We start from the raw sequence: 21,254 nt of genomic DNA on the forward strand, positions 1-21,254 counted from the left end.
CCAGGTAGTGGGTATAAAAAAGAATAGTGGGGACTGAAGCATAACATTGGTTATTTCTGGGAAGCACAAGTCCTTTCCTGGGATAGGCAGTCAGGGTGAAGGGCTGATCATTCCTTTTCCTCTAGAGTCTAATTAGGCTGGCTCAGGACTGCAGCTTTAATAAGATTGAATTGACCAGGCTTAGCCGAACCCCTATCCTCCTATGGACCTGCCTTTTGATCTTGTCAGTATTTGAGCTGGGAGGGGTTTGGGTTGCAGGTTTATATGTTTGTGGTTCTTCATATTCAGTTCTATCAGGGTTCTGGAATCCAGTCACCACGAGAATGCACAAGACTTCCAGCCCCTCTTCTGTTATTTTCTCTGTAAAATCCAGGGAAGGGGGATTGTCTAGCCTGGCAGTTTGTTTTTTAATGTGTTTCCAGATTTCACTCACTGTTGTCTGAGTGTTGGCTGAATTCTCATCCCTGCAAAGTCTCTCCATCTAGGCAGGCCTGCTCTTCCATGTATTACATCCAGACTCAAGAGTCTACCCCTGGTATTAAAAAATACCAAGGTTCTCTGCTCACCTCTGTAGGGCTTGGCTTGTTTCTCCCTGGAAGGAAGCTCATTAAGAATTCCTTGCATCCACTTATTTGCTAGCCTCATTGAAAAGTATCATTTTTATTTTGTCTGGATTTTTCTTGTTACTATGGAAGTAAAGATCGTTCACACCCTTCTATATTCTAGCAGAAGAAATTGTGCAGGTATTTATTATACGTCATGTAAAGTTCATTTCCAACTTTATAGGTTTCAATCCCAGCTGTGGAATTCCATATACATATATATATGTATCAATGTTACCTTGGGCAAAATGTCTTCTGTGGGTATCTTACCTTATCTGTAAACAGGAATCATAGTGTGGACCTTCTAGGATTGTTTTAAGAATCAGATAAAAATGTTTTGGAAGCTAGGAAGTGAATATGGCTGTAGGTTATCATGTCCTTTGGCAAATCATCTCTGATTCTGGGCCTCCATTTCCTTATCTGTACAGTAAGGGAAATGCTGAAATGTGCCTTTCACTAAACAGCACAGCGGCCATATTGATAGATGGAGATCCCTTAGCAATACTGACCTTATTATTAGGGCTTCTAAACTGGGTGGCTTTCTTAACTACTGAGGGTGTCAGCCTTGGTAAATGGATTTGTTTTAATAGGCACACATTATGTAACATGCCATTACGTAGACAAGACATAGACACTCATGTACCTGGTGTTTCTGTTTGTTAAACTTACTTCCTTGGCTCTCTTGGAGCTGTAAGGTTTTTCTTTGTTTACCTTGAATAGCCAAAGTTCTGGTACTTCATACAATTCTTTTATGATTTGAGGATGTGATCGGGATACAACCTCTGCAGTGGTTGATGGAATTAATTTCTTCCATGAAAGTAGGTTCTTGGTGAATACACTCATAGACGTCAATCTTTTAACTAGTTTAAAATGCCAGATCGATTCTAGAGTTTTTTACATGAAATAGTCCATTATCATTTCAACCTGTGCTGAGCTGAACTTTACCTTTAAACTATTTATAGAAAGCAGACTTACGCAATAAATATAAATTCAGATTTTCCTTTACCCAAAAGTTTTTATACTATGTTACAGTTTGTAAGAACTTTCACATACATTATTTTAGTAAAATAGGTACAGAGCAGGTTTAAGCTCCTGAAACAAACCAACTGAAACAAAGTATTTAAGAGCTTTACCAAATAAAGTGTGATATTAATGATGCCAGCAAATACAAATACATATTATGATAGTAAAAGAACTCTGCGCATCATTTTGTTGCTTATGTATTTGAAGGTCATAAAAGGGTATTACATTTTAAAACATTCTATAATTTAGATTTCTTACTAATTGAGACTGGCTTTCCCTGCAGTTAGTCCAAATTAGGAGGTCTACGGAAAGGGTAATAGACTTGGAAGGTAGGGGAAGGTACCTTGGTCACAAAAGATAAATCATTAAACAACTACCAAGTCTCACCTGTGAAAGGCTTGTTTCTCAGTTCTTCAAGACTTCCTTCCATCCACCATTTTGCTAGCCCCATAGAAAAGCATTATTTTTATTTCGTCTAGGTTTTTCTGTATCAAACTAAAATATCCAATCTCTAGCCAGTGACTCATTTATGTTTTAGTCATAATTTCAGTTACCACATAAGCAAAAAAAGGTAGTTCTTTGGAATGTATATTAGTGAAGAGCTTGTATATCACTTTCCTCATTTAGTGAATGTGTATAAATGAGTGGCCCAATACGTAATACTTAATATTGAGCAAAGAATTAAATGCATACAAGGGGGAAGAAAAATAACTGGTTACTATTCCAATATCTGTATAGTCAATTCTTGATAATTTATACATTTTTGGTAATGGGGATATGCTCAAATAATAGAAGCCTGTATCATTCAAAAATTCATAGGCAAAGACTGCACTATGGTTTCCAGTCTAATACCTTAATCAGGTGCTTGAATACTCTAGACCATTTACAATTAATGTAATTACTAATATAGTTAGGTTATTTATACTTATCCAGCATGTTAAGTTTTCATATTATTTGAAACAACCATCTTACCAGAACCACTTCTAAGTAATGAAGATAATTTGGGAATAATTAGTATAAAATTATGGTGGTTAAGTAAGCAGCTGGATTTAAACAATTTATCTTTAAAAAAAAATAAGCAATTTAAAAATGACTAGACTTTCTACATGCAAAATAGATGGGTTAGTTTGATACACAGTCTAACATTGGGACAGATGGTAAAAAATTGGACCTAAAAGTCAGGTAATAGAAAGGAGGAAGATGTGGAAAAAACAAAAATGAATTTGATGTTCTCAAGTAGCCAAGATTCGTTTCTTCTTGCAGGAAATATGGGTTGGAAAGAAATCTATTTATAATTCTGCCATTATCTGACCGAATCATTGACGTATGTCTTTCCTGGATTTTTTCACACTGCCCTGTACAGTGTGGCATACTCCGTCAGCACCACTTATATCTTCATGTACTTACACATTTCCTGCCCTACTTTGTCCTAATTGTCAAGAGGGGTCAGCAAGTAAGGATCTGGGGAGAATGAGGGAGGGGCAACAAGTGGTAGCTCTGAGTTGGCTATTATACCCGTTTTATTTGGAGTGAGGACAAGTAGCAAAAAAAATTTATTAGGTCGTTAGGACAGAAGGAGGCAGGGACGCAAACCAAAACTACAGGCCTACCTGAAGGCCAATGAAATTAGGGGCAGAAACAGGTATCTTTTCTGCATACAAAAGTAACAACTGCTGAGATTAGTGGAGGTAATGGGAGTTGTTGCCAAACCAACCAACAAATAAACAAAAAACCCACAATTGCTTCCAGCCCTGCTGGTTAAACTCTTTTTTTTAAATAATTTTTTATTTTCATTTATTTATTTTTTTTATTGGGGAATATTGGGGAACAGTGTGTTCTTCCAGGACCCATCAGCTCCATGTTAAGTCGTTTTCAATCTAGTTGTGGAGGGTGCAGTTCACTGGCCCATGTGGGAATTGAACCGGCAACCTTGTTAAGAGCTCACAGTCTAACCAACTGAGGCATCCAGCTGCCCCCTGCTGGTTAAACTCTTTGGGGCACTTTCAGAAAAGAGGGGCAAGTTAGAAAAAAGGAAAAAGGTCAGATCCTCATGCAGTGAAATCTAGGGGAGCGGTCCCTGAGGAATCCAGTCACTGTAATACTAAAAATATCACTGTAATACTTGGCTGAGATCATGTGTCATTCACATGTGTCATTCACATTTATTTGCCCTTATTCATGAATAAGGGCAAACAGCCTCTTAATTATGGTCTGAAAGAGTTGCTGCTGTTTCTCTCCAATTACATGAAGTCACAAAGCCATCAACAGTCACATGTTCAACCCACACTCAGTGGTACAGGCAGGAAAGACTCAGCCTTCATTTTGAGAAATTTATTAAAATAAGAACAAGCATCAGTTGTATATACAAATAGTCATTTGCACTGTGTGATACTAGAGCAGAAGAGCAGTTTTAAATATATTTTAAAAATCACAAAATATATTGGTTAAGGCACTACATCCTGTCTCATATTTTTAATATTATAAATATGCTGTTTTTTAAAAAGGCAATAGTGAGTAGTACCTCTGATCAAATGAATCTAGGCATATACTATCAAAGACAATTACACTTTGCTGTGGCCATTGTATATTATTTACTCTCTAAATAACTTTCATTAGCAAAGATTAGCATTAAAAACAAAAAAACTGAATGTTTTTTTAAAAATCACAGTTTTCTCTTTCCAGTTTTAGTCTCTTCCAGAGAGACCTATGTACAAAAGGTACTGTTTCTTCATATGTCCCTTAGCACAAGGAATTAGGCATAAAGTACAAAAGCTTGCCTCCCAGGAAGGAAAGCCATCAGGGGTTGGATATCTCAGAACAGCATGAGTCTTTGGAAGAAGTATTTATTTCAACTGCAATAAAATCATCCGGTTTTAGAAAACTGGACTTTTCAGCATCTATGAAGACTGCTTTGTAAGTGCACTCTATTCAAGGAGCTTCATTAAGCATTTGGGGGACGCCAGCTCCTGTGTTGTGCAGTGTAGACAGAGCACCAGCCTAGGAGCTGTGGCCTGGGTGCTCGTTCAGTGCCACCGGGACTTCCTAAGGCGGCCAGTTTTGTGTTTTTGTTGCAGTGCTCAGCAGCTCCAAGCTTGTGCTTTTGCATCGTCTCAGTTTGGTCACCAGTCAGATGAAAGGGTTGGATTTGATGTTTTCTGTGGTCTTTTCCAGTTTTAGCCGCTGGCTAGTCTGATGGTGTAAGTGGGTTCTGGTTACAGCTGCTGCTGCTGCAGTCAGCCGGCACAGTCTCTTCATAGGACACAATGACCACAGCAAAGAGGAGAGAAAGTAACTTTCCACAACATTGCCAGATTGTCTGAGCCCTGGGTGTAAATCTTTCATCAAAGCACTCTACGCTATTTAATGAAAAGTCACCATTCGACTAGTTATATGATTCACAGAAGTGCATTATTAAGACTTATCTTATTAGACAATATAACTTTGGTGGCAGAAGTAGGTTGCATAGATCTCTGAGATTAAATTCACATTTTCACACATTTGGTTTCTCCAATCAGGTCATACTTCAGCATATGAGAGACTGGGCAGTAAGGCTCTGTACAGGCATGAGACAAAATGTCAGGAAGAATCTTGACATAAGCCACATCATTCAGGGTGAGAAATCTTTTTTTTTTTTTTTTTTTTCAATTTTATAGAAGAGGCTGCTCTTCTGATTTATTTTACTGCTGGTATATGACATGGGGAGAGAGCACGCTGGCAAGACTTAAGCTGGAAATTATGCTTTACTTTTTGGCAAGTAAACTAGACACATGGTCAAAGCTTTAAGAAATCTTGGACCTACCCGCTCAGATGCTGTAGAGAACACAACAAATAGCATTCTGAAATGATAGCAATATTGCTTTTACCTGCTAAGCTTTGGACTTCAGTTTGACTTTTTTATGTATATATTGAAATTGACTTTAAATTTTTACCTCATTATAAAACCCTAAAATCAACCATTGAGAATCAATTGGATACAAAGCATCTAATCACAAAAATAGAAAAGAGAATCATAGAACACTTCAGAAAGAATCTCTGGAGCCAAGGGCATTTAGCTGTTCTTCTCCAGGGACCTGTAATAATCTGTCAGGACTTTCCATGCTTTGGGGGCCATGAAGCCGTCTGGGGGATTTTCTCCTTCCCGTGCCAATTTCCTCATACGAGTTCCTGAGATGAAGTCAAACTCGGTGTGCCTGTCAGAGGGTAGCAACAAAGAATTCTGCATAGGTAAATAACATCTACCTTGAAGATTCCTGGAGTTGGCTTATAGGTTCTTATTACTTTCTTTTTTCTGTAAAATGCTGCAGCTTCTAAAATGGCAATTTGCTAAATCTTCAGTTCAGTAAAGGAACTTGCAGAAGGGGAAATAATGGCAGCTATATGTTCAATACTTAACTGTGTACCTAATCTGTTCATGGGAAGTCCCTTCTGTTGTTCTGCCTTACTATGAGCTCAGCATGGTGAGTGTGCCATAAATACTCATTAAATTCTTTTTCCTTGTTGACTTTCTTTCGCTTAAAGTGCAAGCACTCAGTTCATGCTCAAGGATGTATGTTAAAAATATATATATTTATGGCCATCTTCTACATGGAAGGGGCTGTGCTACCGTGTTTCCCCGAAAATAAGACCTAGCCACACAATCAGCTCTAATGTGTCTTTTGGAGCAAAAATTAATATAAGACCCGGTCTTATTTTACTATAATATAAGGCTGGGTATAATATAATATAATATATAATATAATATAATATAATATAATATAATATAATATAATATAATATAATAATATAATACTGGGTCTTATATTAATTTTTGCTCCAAAAGATGCATTAGAGCTGATTGTCCAGCTAGGTCTTATTTTTGATGAAACGGGGTATAACCTTAGGGAACACAAAATGTGTAAAACCAGATCATGGTCTTCAAGAGACTTCTATTCTAATGAGGAGCATGTGGAGAGGCACTGGAGAGTTTTCCAAAGGCGCCCCAAATTTTTATTTGCCTTAATATCCCAGTTGTACAGATGTTGATTAAAGACTTTTCCTCTGAAAACCTACCTTTCTGGATCATAAAAGTCCATGGCTTTTTTGGCTTTGTTGTAAGCAGCCACTCGGAATGGAATGATTTCCACAGATGTGAGGCCAGGGGCCATGCTCAAGACCTTGCCCCCGTGAGTGGGTTCATACAGGTCTTTCTTGGTCTCAGGGTGGGGCATTCCTGCAGGGTCCCGGCCCACAATGTAGAAATTGGCCCCTGCAATCATCCGGGACCTGCAGTGCCACTGGACCTAGGAAACAGCACATAAGGGACATGTTGGTTATCACTGGCCAGTCCTGCGGGTCCCTATTGATAGAGACACCTTTATGCTGCGTTAAAAGTAATTCAGTAATGTGGGTCAACTGATAATTGCAAGGAAGCCAGTGAGGTGTCTAAGACTCCAGGCTCTCTTCTTCATCTGCTTGGTTATGTTCGGTAGGACAGCAGCTTTAAAGATAAGAAACCCCCTATCTTAGAACCTGAAGTTATATTTCCGAATCTCTCCAAACAGGCTAGCCAACCAGGAACACTCGGATCTTACTGTTTTACCGAACTGTGAATTTTACTTTTTAGTTCCTCCCTGTTCTGAATAAATCACAGCTTAAAGGGAATTACAAACTCCACTATCTCTTACCTGACTGCCAATAATGAGCTAATTACCTTTCATATGCAGACATGGATTCCAGTTCAACACAGCATTGGGATTTCAAAATGAATTGTCCTCTTCAAAGCTCAGATAGAAATACAGAGGGTAGAGAGGAGAGCTAGGGGCCTGGAACTTTGATCTGGTTGAAGGGAATTAATTTATTAAACTCAGTTTGGGGCATTCCAAAGGGTTGAGACCCTTTCAATTCATCATACTTCCTGCAAACTTGTTCAAATCCACTACACTGGTGGTGCAGGGGACAAAGAAAGTCTCTGTTTGATAGGCTCACTGTGCGATGAAAGGGAGATAGTAAGCATTTAAAGACATGCTCTCCGTGAGCTTCTAATGTAGCTCTCAGAGCACAGAGAATCACTAAGTAACTGGAACTGCAGAAATTGAATATTAGTTTCAATACAACTTGCCTTATCACCCAGTTAAGTTGCATTATCTACCTCATTCACACGCCAACTTCCATATTCTCAAAGCCAGTGTATAATAGAGTGGATTTGACATTTGTAGCCTTTTTATAAGCAGTAAATGGAAATATAATTAAGTTGGATAAAGAAGAGAGACTAGAAGATTTCAGAATGTGCACATGACTTAGGGTCCCAGAGACACATTTGCTCTTCTAAGTAAACTTTGAGCCTGCACTTCTGAGTCCCATCGCCCAGCTCAGGGAACCGCTCACCTCTGTGGGGCCAGCGTATAACATGGGAGATGGGAAGATGGCGACGATGGTTGACTTGGGATCCAGGACCCCTTCCTCAAGCACAGCTGCGTGCTGCTTCATCCGCCAGTCCAGAGGCACGTCGTCGTCCTTTGTCCAGCCACCCAGAGGGTGGAGCAGGAGGACGGGGTGCTTGTAGCCCCTCTCCAGGAGCCGGCGGCGGGTGTCCTGCATCAACAGGGCATGGCCATTGTGGACAGGATTGCGCAACTGGAAGGCAAACACCGCATCTGGGAAAGGAAAACAAAAGCCAAGGTCAAAAAATGTAGGTCGCTTGTCTGCAAGAACAGAAAGAAAAGATGCAACTATGTATGTTTCTTGTTCTGTGCATTCAGATATCCACTTGCTTTTGATAATCAGCTGAAGAATCTACCTGGGTCATTAGGTGCTATTCCAAAGGTAGCAAGCAATATCAGATTGCTTAGACAGGGACAGGACATGGAGCAGAAGCCCTAGAGGGAAAGCCTGACTCAGAAATGAAAACATTTGTTGCCAGGACCTTTCCTGCAAACCCAGGCTTAGGCTGGGGGCCGCATTCATCAGTCCTCTTGTAGCCTGCTCCAGCCTCACTTTCCTAGGGGGGTAAGTAATGATGAGGAACATTTTCTGGGGCCCATGCAAGGTCTCAACAATCTAAAGATGTAAAAGAGTCCATCGGAAGTGGCCCCGGCAGAGGCGGGTGCTATAACGCTGTGGCCTCCGGACTTCGCATCTCAAGGCAGGGACAGGACCAACCCCTTTCTCTGCCACACCTGGAAGGCCCCACGGTCACTTATTCTGGGCGGCTGTCACCGCAGCCCGGAGGCGGGACCAGTCCTTTTGTAGACAGGGTGCTATCGTGAGCAGCCCCTCCTAGGAGCTTGTAGGTCTTAAGCGGGAAACGCCATCCCCTACCATGACCTGCAGAAATACACCTACAGACTCACAGAAAAGATGACCAGCAGAGGGAAAGAGCCAGACACCTTGCAGAAGGCATTCCTCAAGTAGCCCCTCAAGCAAGAGGCACGCGGTGTCAGTCACCAGGCACTTACTGTGCGCCCACTGAATAGCAGGACTGTGCAAGCTGCAGGGACTAGACGACAGTCCTGCCCTCAGGGATCTCATATAGTCTTCCGGGGAACACTGCCGTAAAGAGAGGATTACAGCCACGTGATAAAGGAGGAGGCTCCTATTGGCCCTTGCCACAAATGGAGCTGCTAAGATGAGCAGCTCCTACACCCATAAGGGACTTGGGCCTGTCAGAGGAACTTCTGTGAGGGGCCCAGGGACACTGGGCTGGTGGTTCCAAGGCCTTTGAAATAACAGCAAAACCATAGCAGTGGAAACATTCGAATCTGTTCTCAGGTCTCAGGTTCTCCACTGCGCCCTGACCACCACCACCCACCCACCTAACCTCACACACAGGGTGAAGGTCTGTGAGGATCCTGCCTATCCTAGAAAGGGACCCTCGCAGAAATTCTGGCACATAGTACAGGTTTAATAAATACTTGTTGATTAAATTAAAAAATAATAAAAGATATTTCATCTTTACTGTAAGGAAATCTTCAAAACTACTTCACTTTGTGGTGGATTTCTGAGAGCTATCATTTTTATTTCTGGTTCTGAAATAATATAGATCCATTATGGAAAATTTGGGAAATATGAAAAAGCCCCAAATGGAATATAAAAATCATCCATAATCCTATCAGTACTTTTCCTCTCTTTTTCAAAATATGTAAAGGGAAAATCTTCCCTTCCCCTTGGTCCAACTCCATCCCCAAGATGTCAGCTGCTGTCATCAGAGACCCTGCTATACATACAAATAGGTGAGGGTTTTAAAAACAATTATTGTTCTGCAATTTGCTTTTTCACTTAATAAATATACTTTGTGTATCTTTCTGTATCAGTGTATATTTTTAACTGACAAATTCCAGTATATGGATGTAGTTCAACTTTATAAACTGTTTTCCATATCAATAGAAGAGGTTTCCAGCTTTTTAAAACTATAAACATGCTGTTCCTGATATCCTTAACTCTGTAATCAGAGGGTGGTAAGGAATATTAACAAACGCATTACAGCCAGCCTACATACCAGCATTCATTTCTTTAAATTTCTGTTTGAGCTCTAGAGGTGTCAGGCGGTACTGGTCCAACCCATCATTCCACCTTATCCTTTCCAGTACCTGAAGGTCTCCACCAACCAGCCAGTCCCCACTTTCCATCACCATCTAGAAAGACAATTATTAAAGTTGTTAGTGATTAATATTGATTTCTATTTATCTGAAAAATTTTCTTCTTGTGGATCAATCATGGTTTACTATTGAAGAACTGCCTTCAAGCTTCAAACTTTTTGGTCTCTCAACTCCTTTATACTCTTAAAAATTATTGAGAAGTCCTGAAGAGCTTTTGTTTTTGTGGGTTATAGCTATCATTTTCCATATTAGAAATTAGAACTGAGAAACAAAATAGACCCAGAGGGCTGTCACAAGGCCAAGTCTAGAAAGAGGAGGAGTGGTTGGCTGCAGGCCAAGAGCCGACTCTCTACCATATTGTGGTGTAAAACCAAGATGTTTGAATTTGAAATTGGCCTTCCAGATTCTTATCAAGGCATAGTTGTCCAAGTAGAAGGACAGAAAATATTTTACTTACATTTATTATTTAGATATGTAACTTTTAAAGATGGTATATGGGCTTCAGTTTGTATTTCTAGCCTGGGACCCATAAATATTAGGTGTGAGACTTGTGTGAAGAATGGTTCAAAATAATGAAAAAGAAAACCACAATAGTTTGGATGAAAGATTAGCACTCCCCTTGACAAGGATGGAAGAGGCCCTGGGTCCTGAAAATACACATGGTTAAGGCATTGTCACCTTCTTCGTGTCATCTAACCATTGTTTTTACCTTGTACATCTTAAACTTACCTAACGTTATATGTCAATTATGTCTCAGTAAACCTACAAAAAAAGTGACAACCTTTGTTTTTCTATAAACTTAAATATGTTCCAAATGATGTTGCAGTGCAATCGGTTACAACTTAGAGCAAATGTCTCTCCTCAATCATGGAGACAAACATTATAAAAAGTCTTATTCTTCAGTTAAATAATGGTTTCACAACCCTTTGTCTGATCAAATTCTATAACTGCCTTTTGCACTAAGGACAACGTGGCCACCTGAAATGTCAGCAGAAGAGAGGAAGGCAAATATAGGAGAGAGACAGCTGATTGATTTCAAACAGCTAGTCAGAAGACACCAACGTGGTGATGGCTTTCCTCTGGCTCACATTCCCTGTCATGGCCAGATGTTGGGATTTACAATGGCTTGCATTTCATAGGGGTTCAGGGAATGGGGAATTAGAAATGAGCCATGGTTCTCAACATGGCAATTTCGCCTCACCTGGTGACATTTGACAATATCTGAAGACAACTTTGATTATCACGACTGTGGTGAGAGAGGGTGTGCTATTGGCATGTAGTGTGTAGAGGCCAGGGGTGCTACTAAATATCCTGCATTGCACAGTACAGCCTCCACAACGAAGAATCATCAGCCCAAATGTCAGTAGTGTTGTGGTTGAGAACCCCTGGGTAGACAGAGATTGTGCAAGGGATTTGGTTATGGTTTTATGAACTCTGTGCTGCTTTCTAAACTTTGTGCTCAGAAGAGTCACTTAAATAGAATATTGTCAAATATCTATACCTTTACATTTACTTTCTCCTTACTGCTTAGAGTTAGACTACAGATAAAATTTTGGAAGATTTAAGATCCCTGATAGTGTAGCAATTCATTGTAGATGCTAAGGGACCACCCTATACTGGTTCTACTGGAAAAAGGAAATATTGAACTGATTTCGTTCACTACCTAGCCTCAAAATGTGTCTGTTTGAAAAGCAATGTTGAAACTATGCTATTGGACTTACTGGGCTAGCGCAGGGAAAGGGGCACCTCTCTCTTCAAGGTGATTCATCTGTCCCAACACTGTGGGTCCAGCTATCAGGAAGAGAGGGCCAGTGGGTCTGCCTAATTTCCCAGAACTTCGCAGCTTACAAGTCCCTACCTCCTGCCAAAGACAGGCAAGGGACCACAGCTAGAGGACAGAACTGGACACACAGAGGAATGAGGAACAGGCTTTAAGGGAGTCTGGTGAAGTAATGAAAGCGGACTGGGGCTCGAAATCATAGACAACAGGAATGCAAAAAGGAGAGGAGGAGCTCAAACACGAGGATGAAGGCTAAGAAAGCTACGGTGAATTGGCTCAAAGGGCAAGAAGAGGAAAACTTGAAAGAAACAACCTGGAGAGGAAGAGGGAATGTGCAAATCAGAGAGGAGCAGCTGAGGGCAGGAAAGGGCAGAGGTCAGAATGAAAAGGGGGAGAGGAGAGAATGGAACAGAAGGGAAGAAATGGTGCGTTCAGGAAAATAAGGTTATTATTAAAAAGTTCAGAGAACAGAATTGAGAAGAAAAACTAACGTGCTACAAGTCAAGAATATAGATTCATTTCTGTGACAGCTATCATAGTCCTGGAATTCTGTAGCTGTAAGGAACATGTAGATCATGTGGACCTGATGCTCTCATTTTCAGATGAGAAGGTGGTTTTACAGAGGGGAGTAGCAGAGTTCAGGTACACAGAGTTCAAGCTGTCAGCCTGGACCCAATTCTAGGATTCCTCCAAACCAGGCTCTTCTTCCCACCGCACCCACTGCCTCTCATCCGTGGTCTCCATGCTGATGTTTCAGCATTTCCTTCAGAGGGATCTTGCATTCATCCTCCATCCAGGCAGCACTTATTAGATACCAGGTCCTGGGCTTGCTGCAGAGGATGTGACAGTGAACAAAACAGATCAAGATGGGGTCCTTGAACCCATGGTTTGGAAGTCTGAGTGGATTAACAAAAGAGTAAATGGGTAACAATACTGTGGGGCAGGTGTGGACAGCCAGACCTCTAGGTCATAAGAGTAAGCCAAATTCTTAAAAGGGAAAGGAGTAACAAATAAGGTGAGGAGGCAGGGGTGGAAGGCACGGTGTCCTAGGTTGAGAGACTAGCAGGTGTAACAGGACGAGAGGGTGGCATCAGACCTGCTGAGAATGACTGGAGGACAGAACATGTGGAGTGGTGCTGGTGAGAAGTGCTATGATGAGCTCATGTCTTTACAAAGAGTTCCCAGATGAAGCTTGGACACTTCCCTCTAGCTGAAGGATGGAGAAAGGATCACAGAGGAGTAAGGCAAGAGGGAAGAAATGAAATGTTTTGGCACAAGAAGAAGTGAATCAATTCAAGCAATAGCTAGAAGGCAGAAGCATCAGGACTTGCTGATTGAATGAATGAACAAAGGAGAAGAAAGAAGGTGGACATCCAGGTTTTGGACATGGCCAAGATTTAGATGGAGGAGCTGTCCAATGGGCTCGGGGACGTAGGAAAGGGAATGGGTCTGGGGAGAGGTTGTGCATGTGGAGTGTGAGGTGCTTACAGGATACGTCCAGGTGGAGCCATACAAGATAGAGATCCGGATAATTATCCAATGCAGTGGTTCTCACCCTTCCTAGTACATAAGCATCACAGGGAACTTTAAACTCCCAACATCCAGAACTGACCCCAAGACAATTAAAATCTGTGAGGGTGGGATCCAGTCTTGGTTAATTTTTTAAGCTCCCCAGGTGATTCTGTTGACTTAATTGACCATGTGGTCTTCACTGCAGACCTAAAGGGAAGTCATATTCTGTTTTCTTTGTTTCTACATCTGTAAAATGGGAGTGATGATTCTTAGTTACTTCGCAACAGCATTGTGAGAAATAATTACTGTTTGGAAAAGCTTTGAGAGCCATGGATGAAAAGCAACAGTCCTCCTCCACTCATTAGTTTTACGTGTCACCCATTCCTTCTCATGATTTCACATGTGATCATGTCACATGCTTTCATGTTAGTGACTCCAGAGAGAGGGTTGGGACGACTGGAATGGAAGGTCAAAGTCACTTCGGTGCAGAACTATGCAACAGAAGCAGACCATTTCCTTGGTAATTTTGACCATTTTCCATGCAAATGTCACTCCCAGTGCCACATGAAAATACAAAAAGGACCTAATAGTACAGAGTCACCGACTCTGTTGTCAAGGCCACAGGTCACCCCAACACTCTCTCTGGCCTCTAAGAAATTCTGAGCTCCAAATGCCAGCACATGTTGCAAGACAAGATGAAAAGAAATAATTGCTTAAGATTTTGTTTGTTTGGATTCTTTTTTAGTGCTAATCATTTATACATGGATGTTAGGCCCAAAGAATGGACATATCTGAGCTTGCATGATGAAAAGCAACTCTTATTGAGGTCACTGAGTGAAGATAAGCCCCAAACCTATATGATTATGATCAGGCAAAGAATGAAACAGGCATGATTAAGGCCCAGAACACAATTCCTCAAATAGCTCTCAGTCCTATGTCCAGCAGTTTCAAGGACACTCTGCCAGCCTGTTGGAGAGAAACTGTTCAGATGACTTTGAGCTGGATATGCTTTAAGATTAAAGATGTTTATCTTCAGGGTGGATGGTTGGGTCCAGTAAATGAAAAGCAGCTTCGCTGCCAATTGACCTCTTGTATCAGAGGCTGCCACCAGCGGCCTTGAAAAAGCCCTGCCTATCTTGCAACAGTTCACAACTGGGACAAATAAAATAAAACAAAATGTAAATTTGCCCAGCAGATTCAGGCAGGTTTATTTAAATGTTCATTTTGCAGGGTCTCAGGGCTGAAAGATCTTGGAGTTATTTTGACGCTGGACCCTTCCTTTTTTAAATAAAGAAGCTGAGGTCCAGTGAGCAGATGTACTTTTTAGAGATTCCTGGGCTTCATTGGGCTCTCTATTCCTGTGAACTTTCTGAAAATTAGTTATCCCATCTAGGGAATTAGACAAGTCACATCAGCAGTCTACATCTTCTTTTATTTCAATTCTAATGCTCTAATCTTGGATGAGGGACAGGTTTTGCATTCAGTGTTACATATTTTTCTTTATGGGAAATGAACCACATCTAGCAATTCCATAATACCCTCCACTCCCACCCCATCAAGAAAACAATTAGAAATCGTGAAGGAATCCGAGGAGTTTTAATCTGTTTTGCCTTTAGGCAGGATAGACTTGAAATGAGCCTAATCAGATGAACACATTTTTCAAACCAAAAAATATCCACTGATTAAAATGTGATATCTTCCCCTCTGGAAACTATGCCGCTAGCTATACTGATTTTGTTTACTAAAAGGATGTTATTGACCGCTACCCCTCCCTGGCCGCAGAGCATGAACTCTGAGCCTTTTTCCAGTGGTTGGTTGGACCCATTCAGTTTGAAGAAACTGACTTCCCTTGTGAATTTTCAAGCTGGACAGGGCTGCAAGGTCTGGCTGGGGTTTTGTGCATAGTTGCAGCTACGCCTGATGCTAGACTAAATTATCTACTTGGTCCAACTGTTTCCCATTTAGCTAAAGGACCCAGACATCACAGGATCCAAGGACACAAGAGATCATTCAGACCAGCCCTTGAAATAAAGACGTGCCTTTGCCCCTTTCTACAAAGATCTCCCAAGGCAAAACCTCCGTGAGAAATGCATTCTTCCATCTAACCCCCCGTTTTTCTAAGTCCTTTGTGAAGGAATGAAAAAAGAATTATTTTTGCCCTGAGTTGAAAGAGACCAAGAAAGCCTCTCCAAAGGTTTTGCAACTTACTTTGATATGGGGATGTTTTGCACATGTTGTCCCCCACACACGGGAGCAACGCTCCTTTTTTCTGTGTTCATAGAATTCGGGGTCTTGTAAGATAGCCACCATCCGTCCACCATGTGTCAGGACAAACTTGCTGCATCCTTCCAGCCGCAACTTGTCATCCGTAGAGACAGGCAGTACGATAGGGATGCTCATGTTGATCACTCCATCTGTAGAAAGAGCCACATGGGGCATGAATAGGGGACACAAGGTGTCCTGACCTATCAGGATGAATCAGTGTGCACAGTGTCCCTTCCAGACATTTCCTGCAACAGGCAGGAAGCCCTAAATCCACAGGGTTGTGTTGGCTGCATCAGTTTCTCTAGAGTTTATGATGAGAAGTCCTTTAGGGCCTTCTCAAAGCAGAAGATGGGGCATTTGTGAAAAGTAGGCTGGGTTTCAAATCATGGAGGTGGCTTCAGGAGTTTGGGGGACCAGAAGGAGGTGTCTCCCTTCTGGGTTCCCTTTTTAAAGCTTGGTCCTGACTTCCATGCACTAGGAAGCCTCAAGTCTTTAAACCCCCAATTAAATAAAAATAAAGGTTGGCAAAACAAAAACCGCTAGTCTTTCTTGGAAATGAAGCTTGTTCCAATGTTGGAAATCGTATGATCTGTTTAGGCTCTAGTGGCACTACCAACACACTGAATTGAAAAAGAACGGAACAAAATCAGACAATTGATATTAACCAGCAGAGCCGTAGGCTACCATGTGCCACCATGGATGGCCGGTGGCCAGCGTGAGTGGCCGGCAGTCATCGTGAGTGGCCGGTAGTCATCGTGAGTGGGCGGCAGCTGGGGAGAGCGGCCGTGAGACACCGTGAGCAGTCAACCGACGACTGGCGACCGAATGCCTCAGATGGGGGTAGCACAAGGCTCATAATACCAGCATGGGCCAGAGAGCTGTGTCCTACACACTAGACTGAGAAACAATGGCTTGAACTGGAGGGGGGAGGCAGAAGAAAGGGGGGGGAAATTAACCAGCAGAACCTTAAATAAGCAGTACTCCTGATGTTGTTTGTTTACTGTGGTCCACGCACAGCACCTTTAAATTTTTTTGAAAAAAACTTACCTGAGAATCACAAGTCTCGCTAGCTCCACTACAACTGAGAACCATTCATCAAAAACCATGGTGGAGTGAAAACAACATCAAGCTGATTTACTAAAGCCCATGTACTTTCTTTAGAGAGTGAGCACCTCTCCCCTTTATGCTGAGTCTCTTACTTTAAAAGGTATGTAAGTAAACTGGTTGTTCTGGCTTCTTAGCGTGCAACACAATGAATTGGAAGGTCAGGAATGTGGTGTTCAGACAATTTATGTTTTGAGCTGCAAGAAATGTCAAATAACAGTTTGACCATAAAGGAAGAGGCTGGAAAACTAATTAAAAAGAGACGTAGAAACTGTGATGGTCAGTTTTGTGTGTCAACTTGGCTAGGCCACAGTACCCAGATATTTGGTCAAACATTATTCTGGATTTCAAACGTTTCTCTGAAGGTATTTTTAGATGAGATGAACATTTAAGTCAGTAGATGCTGAGTAAAGCAGATTGCCCTCCGTGATGTGGTGGGCCTCATCAGTTGAAGGCCTTAATAGACAAAGACTGACCTCCCAGGAAGAGGAGGAATTCTGCTGGCAGACCACCTTTGGACTTGAATTGTAAGTCTTCCCTGGGTTGACTGCCTGCCAACCTACCCTATAGATTTTGGACTTGCCAAATCTTCACAATTGCATGAATCAATTCCTTAAAATCAATCTCTCTCTCTCTCTCTCTCTCTCTCTCTCTCTCTCTCTCTCTCTCTCTCTCCCTCTTTCCCTCCCTCCCTCCCTCCCTCCTTCCCTCCCTCCCTCCCTCCCTCCTTCCTTCTCTCCCTATCGTTTCTCTGGAGAACCTTCACTAATACAGAAACTGAAAATACAGTCATGGGGTGTCTCTTAGTGAGGGGCCAACCATCCCACTGGCCACCCTTACATTAGAACTCAGCTAAATAAGTGGCATAACTAATGATGAGGAAGTCATTTTTTAGAGTTTTCTTATGTTTAACATATTCTTTCTTTTGAGTGAATAAGAATTTGGTTTTTTTTAGAAGAACATTTTTATAAATGTTTCTAGATAAGATGGTTAAAAGGTGCAGTTGTGTTTTTTTGTGTGTGTGTTTTTTAGTTTGGGGCTTAAAAGGATCCAGTGTGGCTCCCTGTAAACATCTAATTACTTAATGGAGCCAGATAATGCAAAAGAAATTACACAGTTGTTTTCCGCCTTTGGTAATGGTGCCCTAACATCCTAAAGAATATAACCAGTCTCTCAGTTGTACTTACAGGTTAAGAAAATGGGGCACATATTTAAGTGTATTACACTAAAGAATATTAAGGAGATTTTTAGGGAGTTCCCAAGTTCAACACTCAGGAGGAAATGAAAGGAAGGTGAATGAAGAAAACATTGAACTCCAGAAGAAAAAAATGCAGTTACTTATGGATTTGAGGAAACGTACCATAGCTTATTGAAGTCTTTTAAACCTAAATTTAAAAATCCAACATTCAGAATGCCTCTGATAGAGTTAAGGATTTTAGTTCTGTTTTTTTGGAGGAAAAACACTCCCTCTAGTAGCTAGGAAAACAAAATCTCCAGGCATCTCACTTTGCATCTTTTAAACACTCTCCAAAAGTTACTAGAACGTAAAGAATGTCACAGGATATAGACAGCAACTGCCAGCAATACAGAAATCCTATCATAAAATCTTGTAACCTGTTCTAGGGACCCTTATAAGGCCCCAGGACGATAACTGCACAGGAAGTACTGGATTTGGGCATTCAAATAACTCCTTGGTTTCAAAGTTCACGGGCAATAAGAGCAGGCCAAGCCCTGTGCTGAGAACAACTCACAGTCAGGTGTTTTCCCACTGACTACCTGTGTCATTCACCTCTGTGCTCAGTGTCCTCACTTGAAAACTGAGATAATAAATAATATGTATTTTCCTAAGTTGCTGAGAAGAGGCTACAAAGTACCACTGTAGTGGAGGTTTATGGTGAAAGATAATTAACCCCACCAAATAGTCTAATTGAGAAAAAGGAGGTGAGGCTAGCAATAACACCTTCAAAGGAGACTGATGATCTAGTTAGAAATCATGTTTTCTGCGGATTGTGGATTGCTGACAACACTGCTTATAAAGAGGACTTGACCAAAGTAAAGTAAAACAAAATGCAAAACAAAAGGTGGGCAGGAGGCTGAAGGAAACCTAGCTATGCGTGCCGTGGTGTCTTCCCTTCATTATTCTGGGTTGAAATACAAGGAATACTCCACTTTCCTGTTGCAGTCGCCTCCTTCAGTCCACTAGGTCCCTGCCCTGTGTAGCCTCTGATCCACCTTCATCTTGGCCTTGAGTGAAAAATCCAAACTGAGGGACCAGCACTCCCTGACAAGATTGCCAAAGTACGGGAGCGACCCTGTGGGAGGTTATGAAAAGGAGCTCTATGAAGTAATAAGGCCAACTGAGCTCATAGACCTGTAGCTACAACTCCATACAGGTGTAAGCAGATTTACTGTGGTTTCCCTAGTATCTTTATCTACTTTTCTAATAGAAAAACTTATCCAACAATTTAACTCTGTGCTGAAACATCCTCCACGGCTTTTCACATTGACTGGGGCCTTCAGCCTTGTTCCATCATATGCGTAAGCTCTGCTGGGAACCACCTTGGTTATTTTATTGCAGTAGATCTCATTTCGGAAAAGAGCACTGTGGGTTTTTTTTGGTTTTGTTTTTGTTTGTTTTTAAGCCATGGTTAGCCTAACGCATAACTTCATGTTCAGTTGAATAACTTTGCTTTTGCTTTAAATCATTGTCAAGACTTTTGTTTTAATCTTGTAGATCTGCTTATGGTTGTTTGGGGCTGTTTCTATACAAAACCTAAATTTCTTTTTATTGCTTACCTAGGCATTTTAAAAGAAAAATAACAATGATGAAAACAATACCAAAGATGAATGATATTTTCAGTATTTTACCTTTTCATTCTGATACAGCACAGTTTACAGTCACAGCAAGTGTGTTTATTCCCAGTTCTATTACCATCAATCATGATAGCTTGACATTAAATTCATGCATAATCACATATCACAAACAAATGAAGTATAATCATCCACAATTCAACCAGGTGCATCCACTTTAAATTGCATCTAAAATTGATTTACCCTTCAGCAATTAAAAAACGTTTCATACGTGCAATAGAAAAAAATAATTTCCAGATTTATGAAATTAAGTGAGGACCAACACTCAGTATAAGTAATTGGCACAGAGGATCATAAACTTTTAAAATCTCAGGAACAAAATGTGCAACAACAATTTAGAAATGAGTTTACTTTTGTCAGCCAAATGCAACATTATGAACCACAGCTGAATCTGACCCAGAAATGTCCTGTTATTTGGATTCCAGTCAACAGAAGAATGTAGCCTTATTCTAGAATAACAGAATCTGGTTGGATCATGAACTGTTAGTAGTAATTTCATCTGGATTTTTTCAGTTAGGTTCTTAACCATTTCTAGTTCATATAATTTATCTACTTATAATAATTTAACTACTTGGGAAGTTAAAGTACATACCAGGAAGGACCACGCCTAGAGAAACACAAACACAGGTAAGAAACACATTTTCAGCTCTCCACCAAGATAATCTTTAAGCAATAATCTCAAGGAACACATTCCTATTATGAAACTTCACACATACAACATATAAATTTACTGAGCTCTTTGCTACTGCTAATTTAAAAAATTTAGACTATATGATAGCAAAAACCCGGTGAGACCAGATTTGTATTGAATATTATTCAATACAATCCAAAAGCATTATTTCAGATGATTATCTTGTTTTAAAGATAATTTTAACATATGTCAGTGGCCCCTTCAACTTCACAAAGAAGTTGTCTCTTGCAAATATGTGGTGGTTTAACTACTGCAAACAGTTACAAACCAGGCTTTGGGAGAAGGTACAGAAGCAAACTGCTCTAGAACATCTGAAAATCCTAGATGTTTAGAGGACACGAAAGTATGCTCAGCAGAACAAACACAAACGCTCGGGCCTGGGTAACCTGGATTTGAATCTAGACTTCAAGTGAGTTAATCTTTCCAATACTTATTTCCTCATAGGGGCATCTTCACAGCGGTGTTATCCATATTAAATGTGACATCCTATGTCAACAGCCATGGTCAGAACACATTAAGTGCTGAATAAATGCTGATGGTATATAAAGAAAGCTCTCAAGCCCTGTCTTGAAAAGTCAGAGCCTCGGAAGACTTACCTTTAAATAATCAAGTCTCACAAGGCTGCCATGTCCTGACCCTACTTGGGGTCCATCAGTGAAGAACATAAACTTGAAGTTCCATTTTTAAATTTAGATGTGACATGTATGATAGAGGCTGTGTGACAACCTCAAAACTATATATCCAGTGAGAAATAAAATGATAGAATACTGACATGAAAGTAGGTTTTCAAATAACTCATACTATACAATTATCAGAAAGACTAAAGAATGACT

The 21,254-nt window shown here is 40.9% G+C and overlaps 1 protein-coding gene and 1 pseudogene across 2 annotated transcripts in view; one reads left to right on the plus strand and one right to left on the minus strand.

Annotated features, from left to right (window-relative positions):
- Positions 1–3,941: 3,941 nt before the first annotated feature.
- Positions 3,942–21,254, minus strand: part of PAPSS2 (3'-phosphoadenosine 5'-phosphosulfate synthase 2) — a 69,375-nt gene continuing 52,062 nt past the window's right edge. The window contains exons 8-13 of one of the 2 annotated variants that reach the window (XM_019738771.2): positions 20,323–20,337; positions 15,699–15,904; positions 10,099–10,234; positions 7,989–8,257; positions 6,675–6,904; positions 3,942–5,815 (exon numbers count right to left, since the gene is read on the minus strand). In XM_019738771.2, the coding sequence (XP_019594330.1) occupies positions 5,674–5,815; positions 6,675–6,904; positions 7,989–8,257; positions 10,099–10,234; positions 15,699–15,904; positions 20,323–20,337 (998 nt within the window). In that variant the 3' untranslated portion in view covers positions 3,942–5,673. The remainder of the gene's footprint in view (positions 5,816–6,674; positions 6,905–7,988; positions 8,258–10,098; positions 10,235–15,698; positions 15,905–20,322; positions 20,338–21,254) is intronic. The other variant, XM_019738780.2, reaches the window with a different exon arrangement.
- Positions 10,791–10,906, plus strand: LOC141572980 (U6atac minor spliceosomal RNA; annotated as a pseudogene).

The sequence above is a fragment of the Rhinolophus sinicus genome, linkage group LG07, assembly GCF_036562045.2.
Source record: "Rhinolophus sinicus isolate RSC01 linkage group LG07, ASM3656204v1, whole genome shotgun sequence".
Lineage (NCBI taxonomy): Eukaryota > Metazoa > Chordata > Mammalia > Chiroptera > Rhinolophidae > Rhinolophus > Rhinolophus sinicus.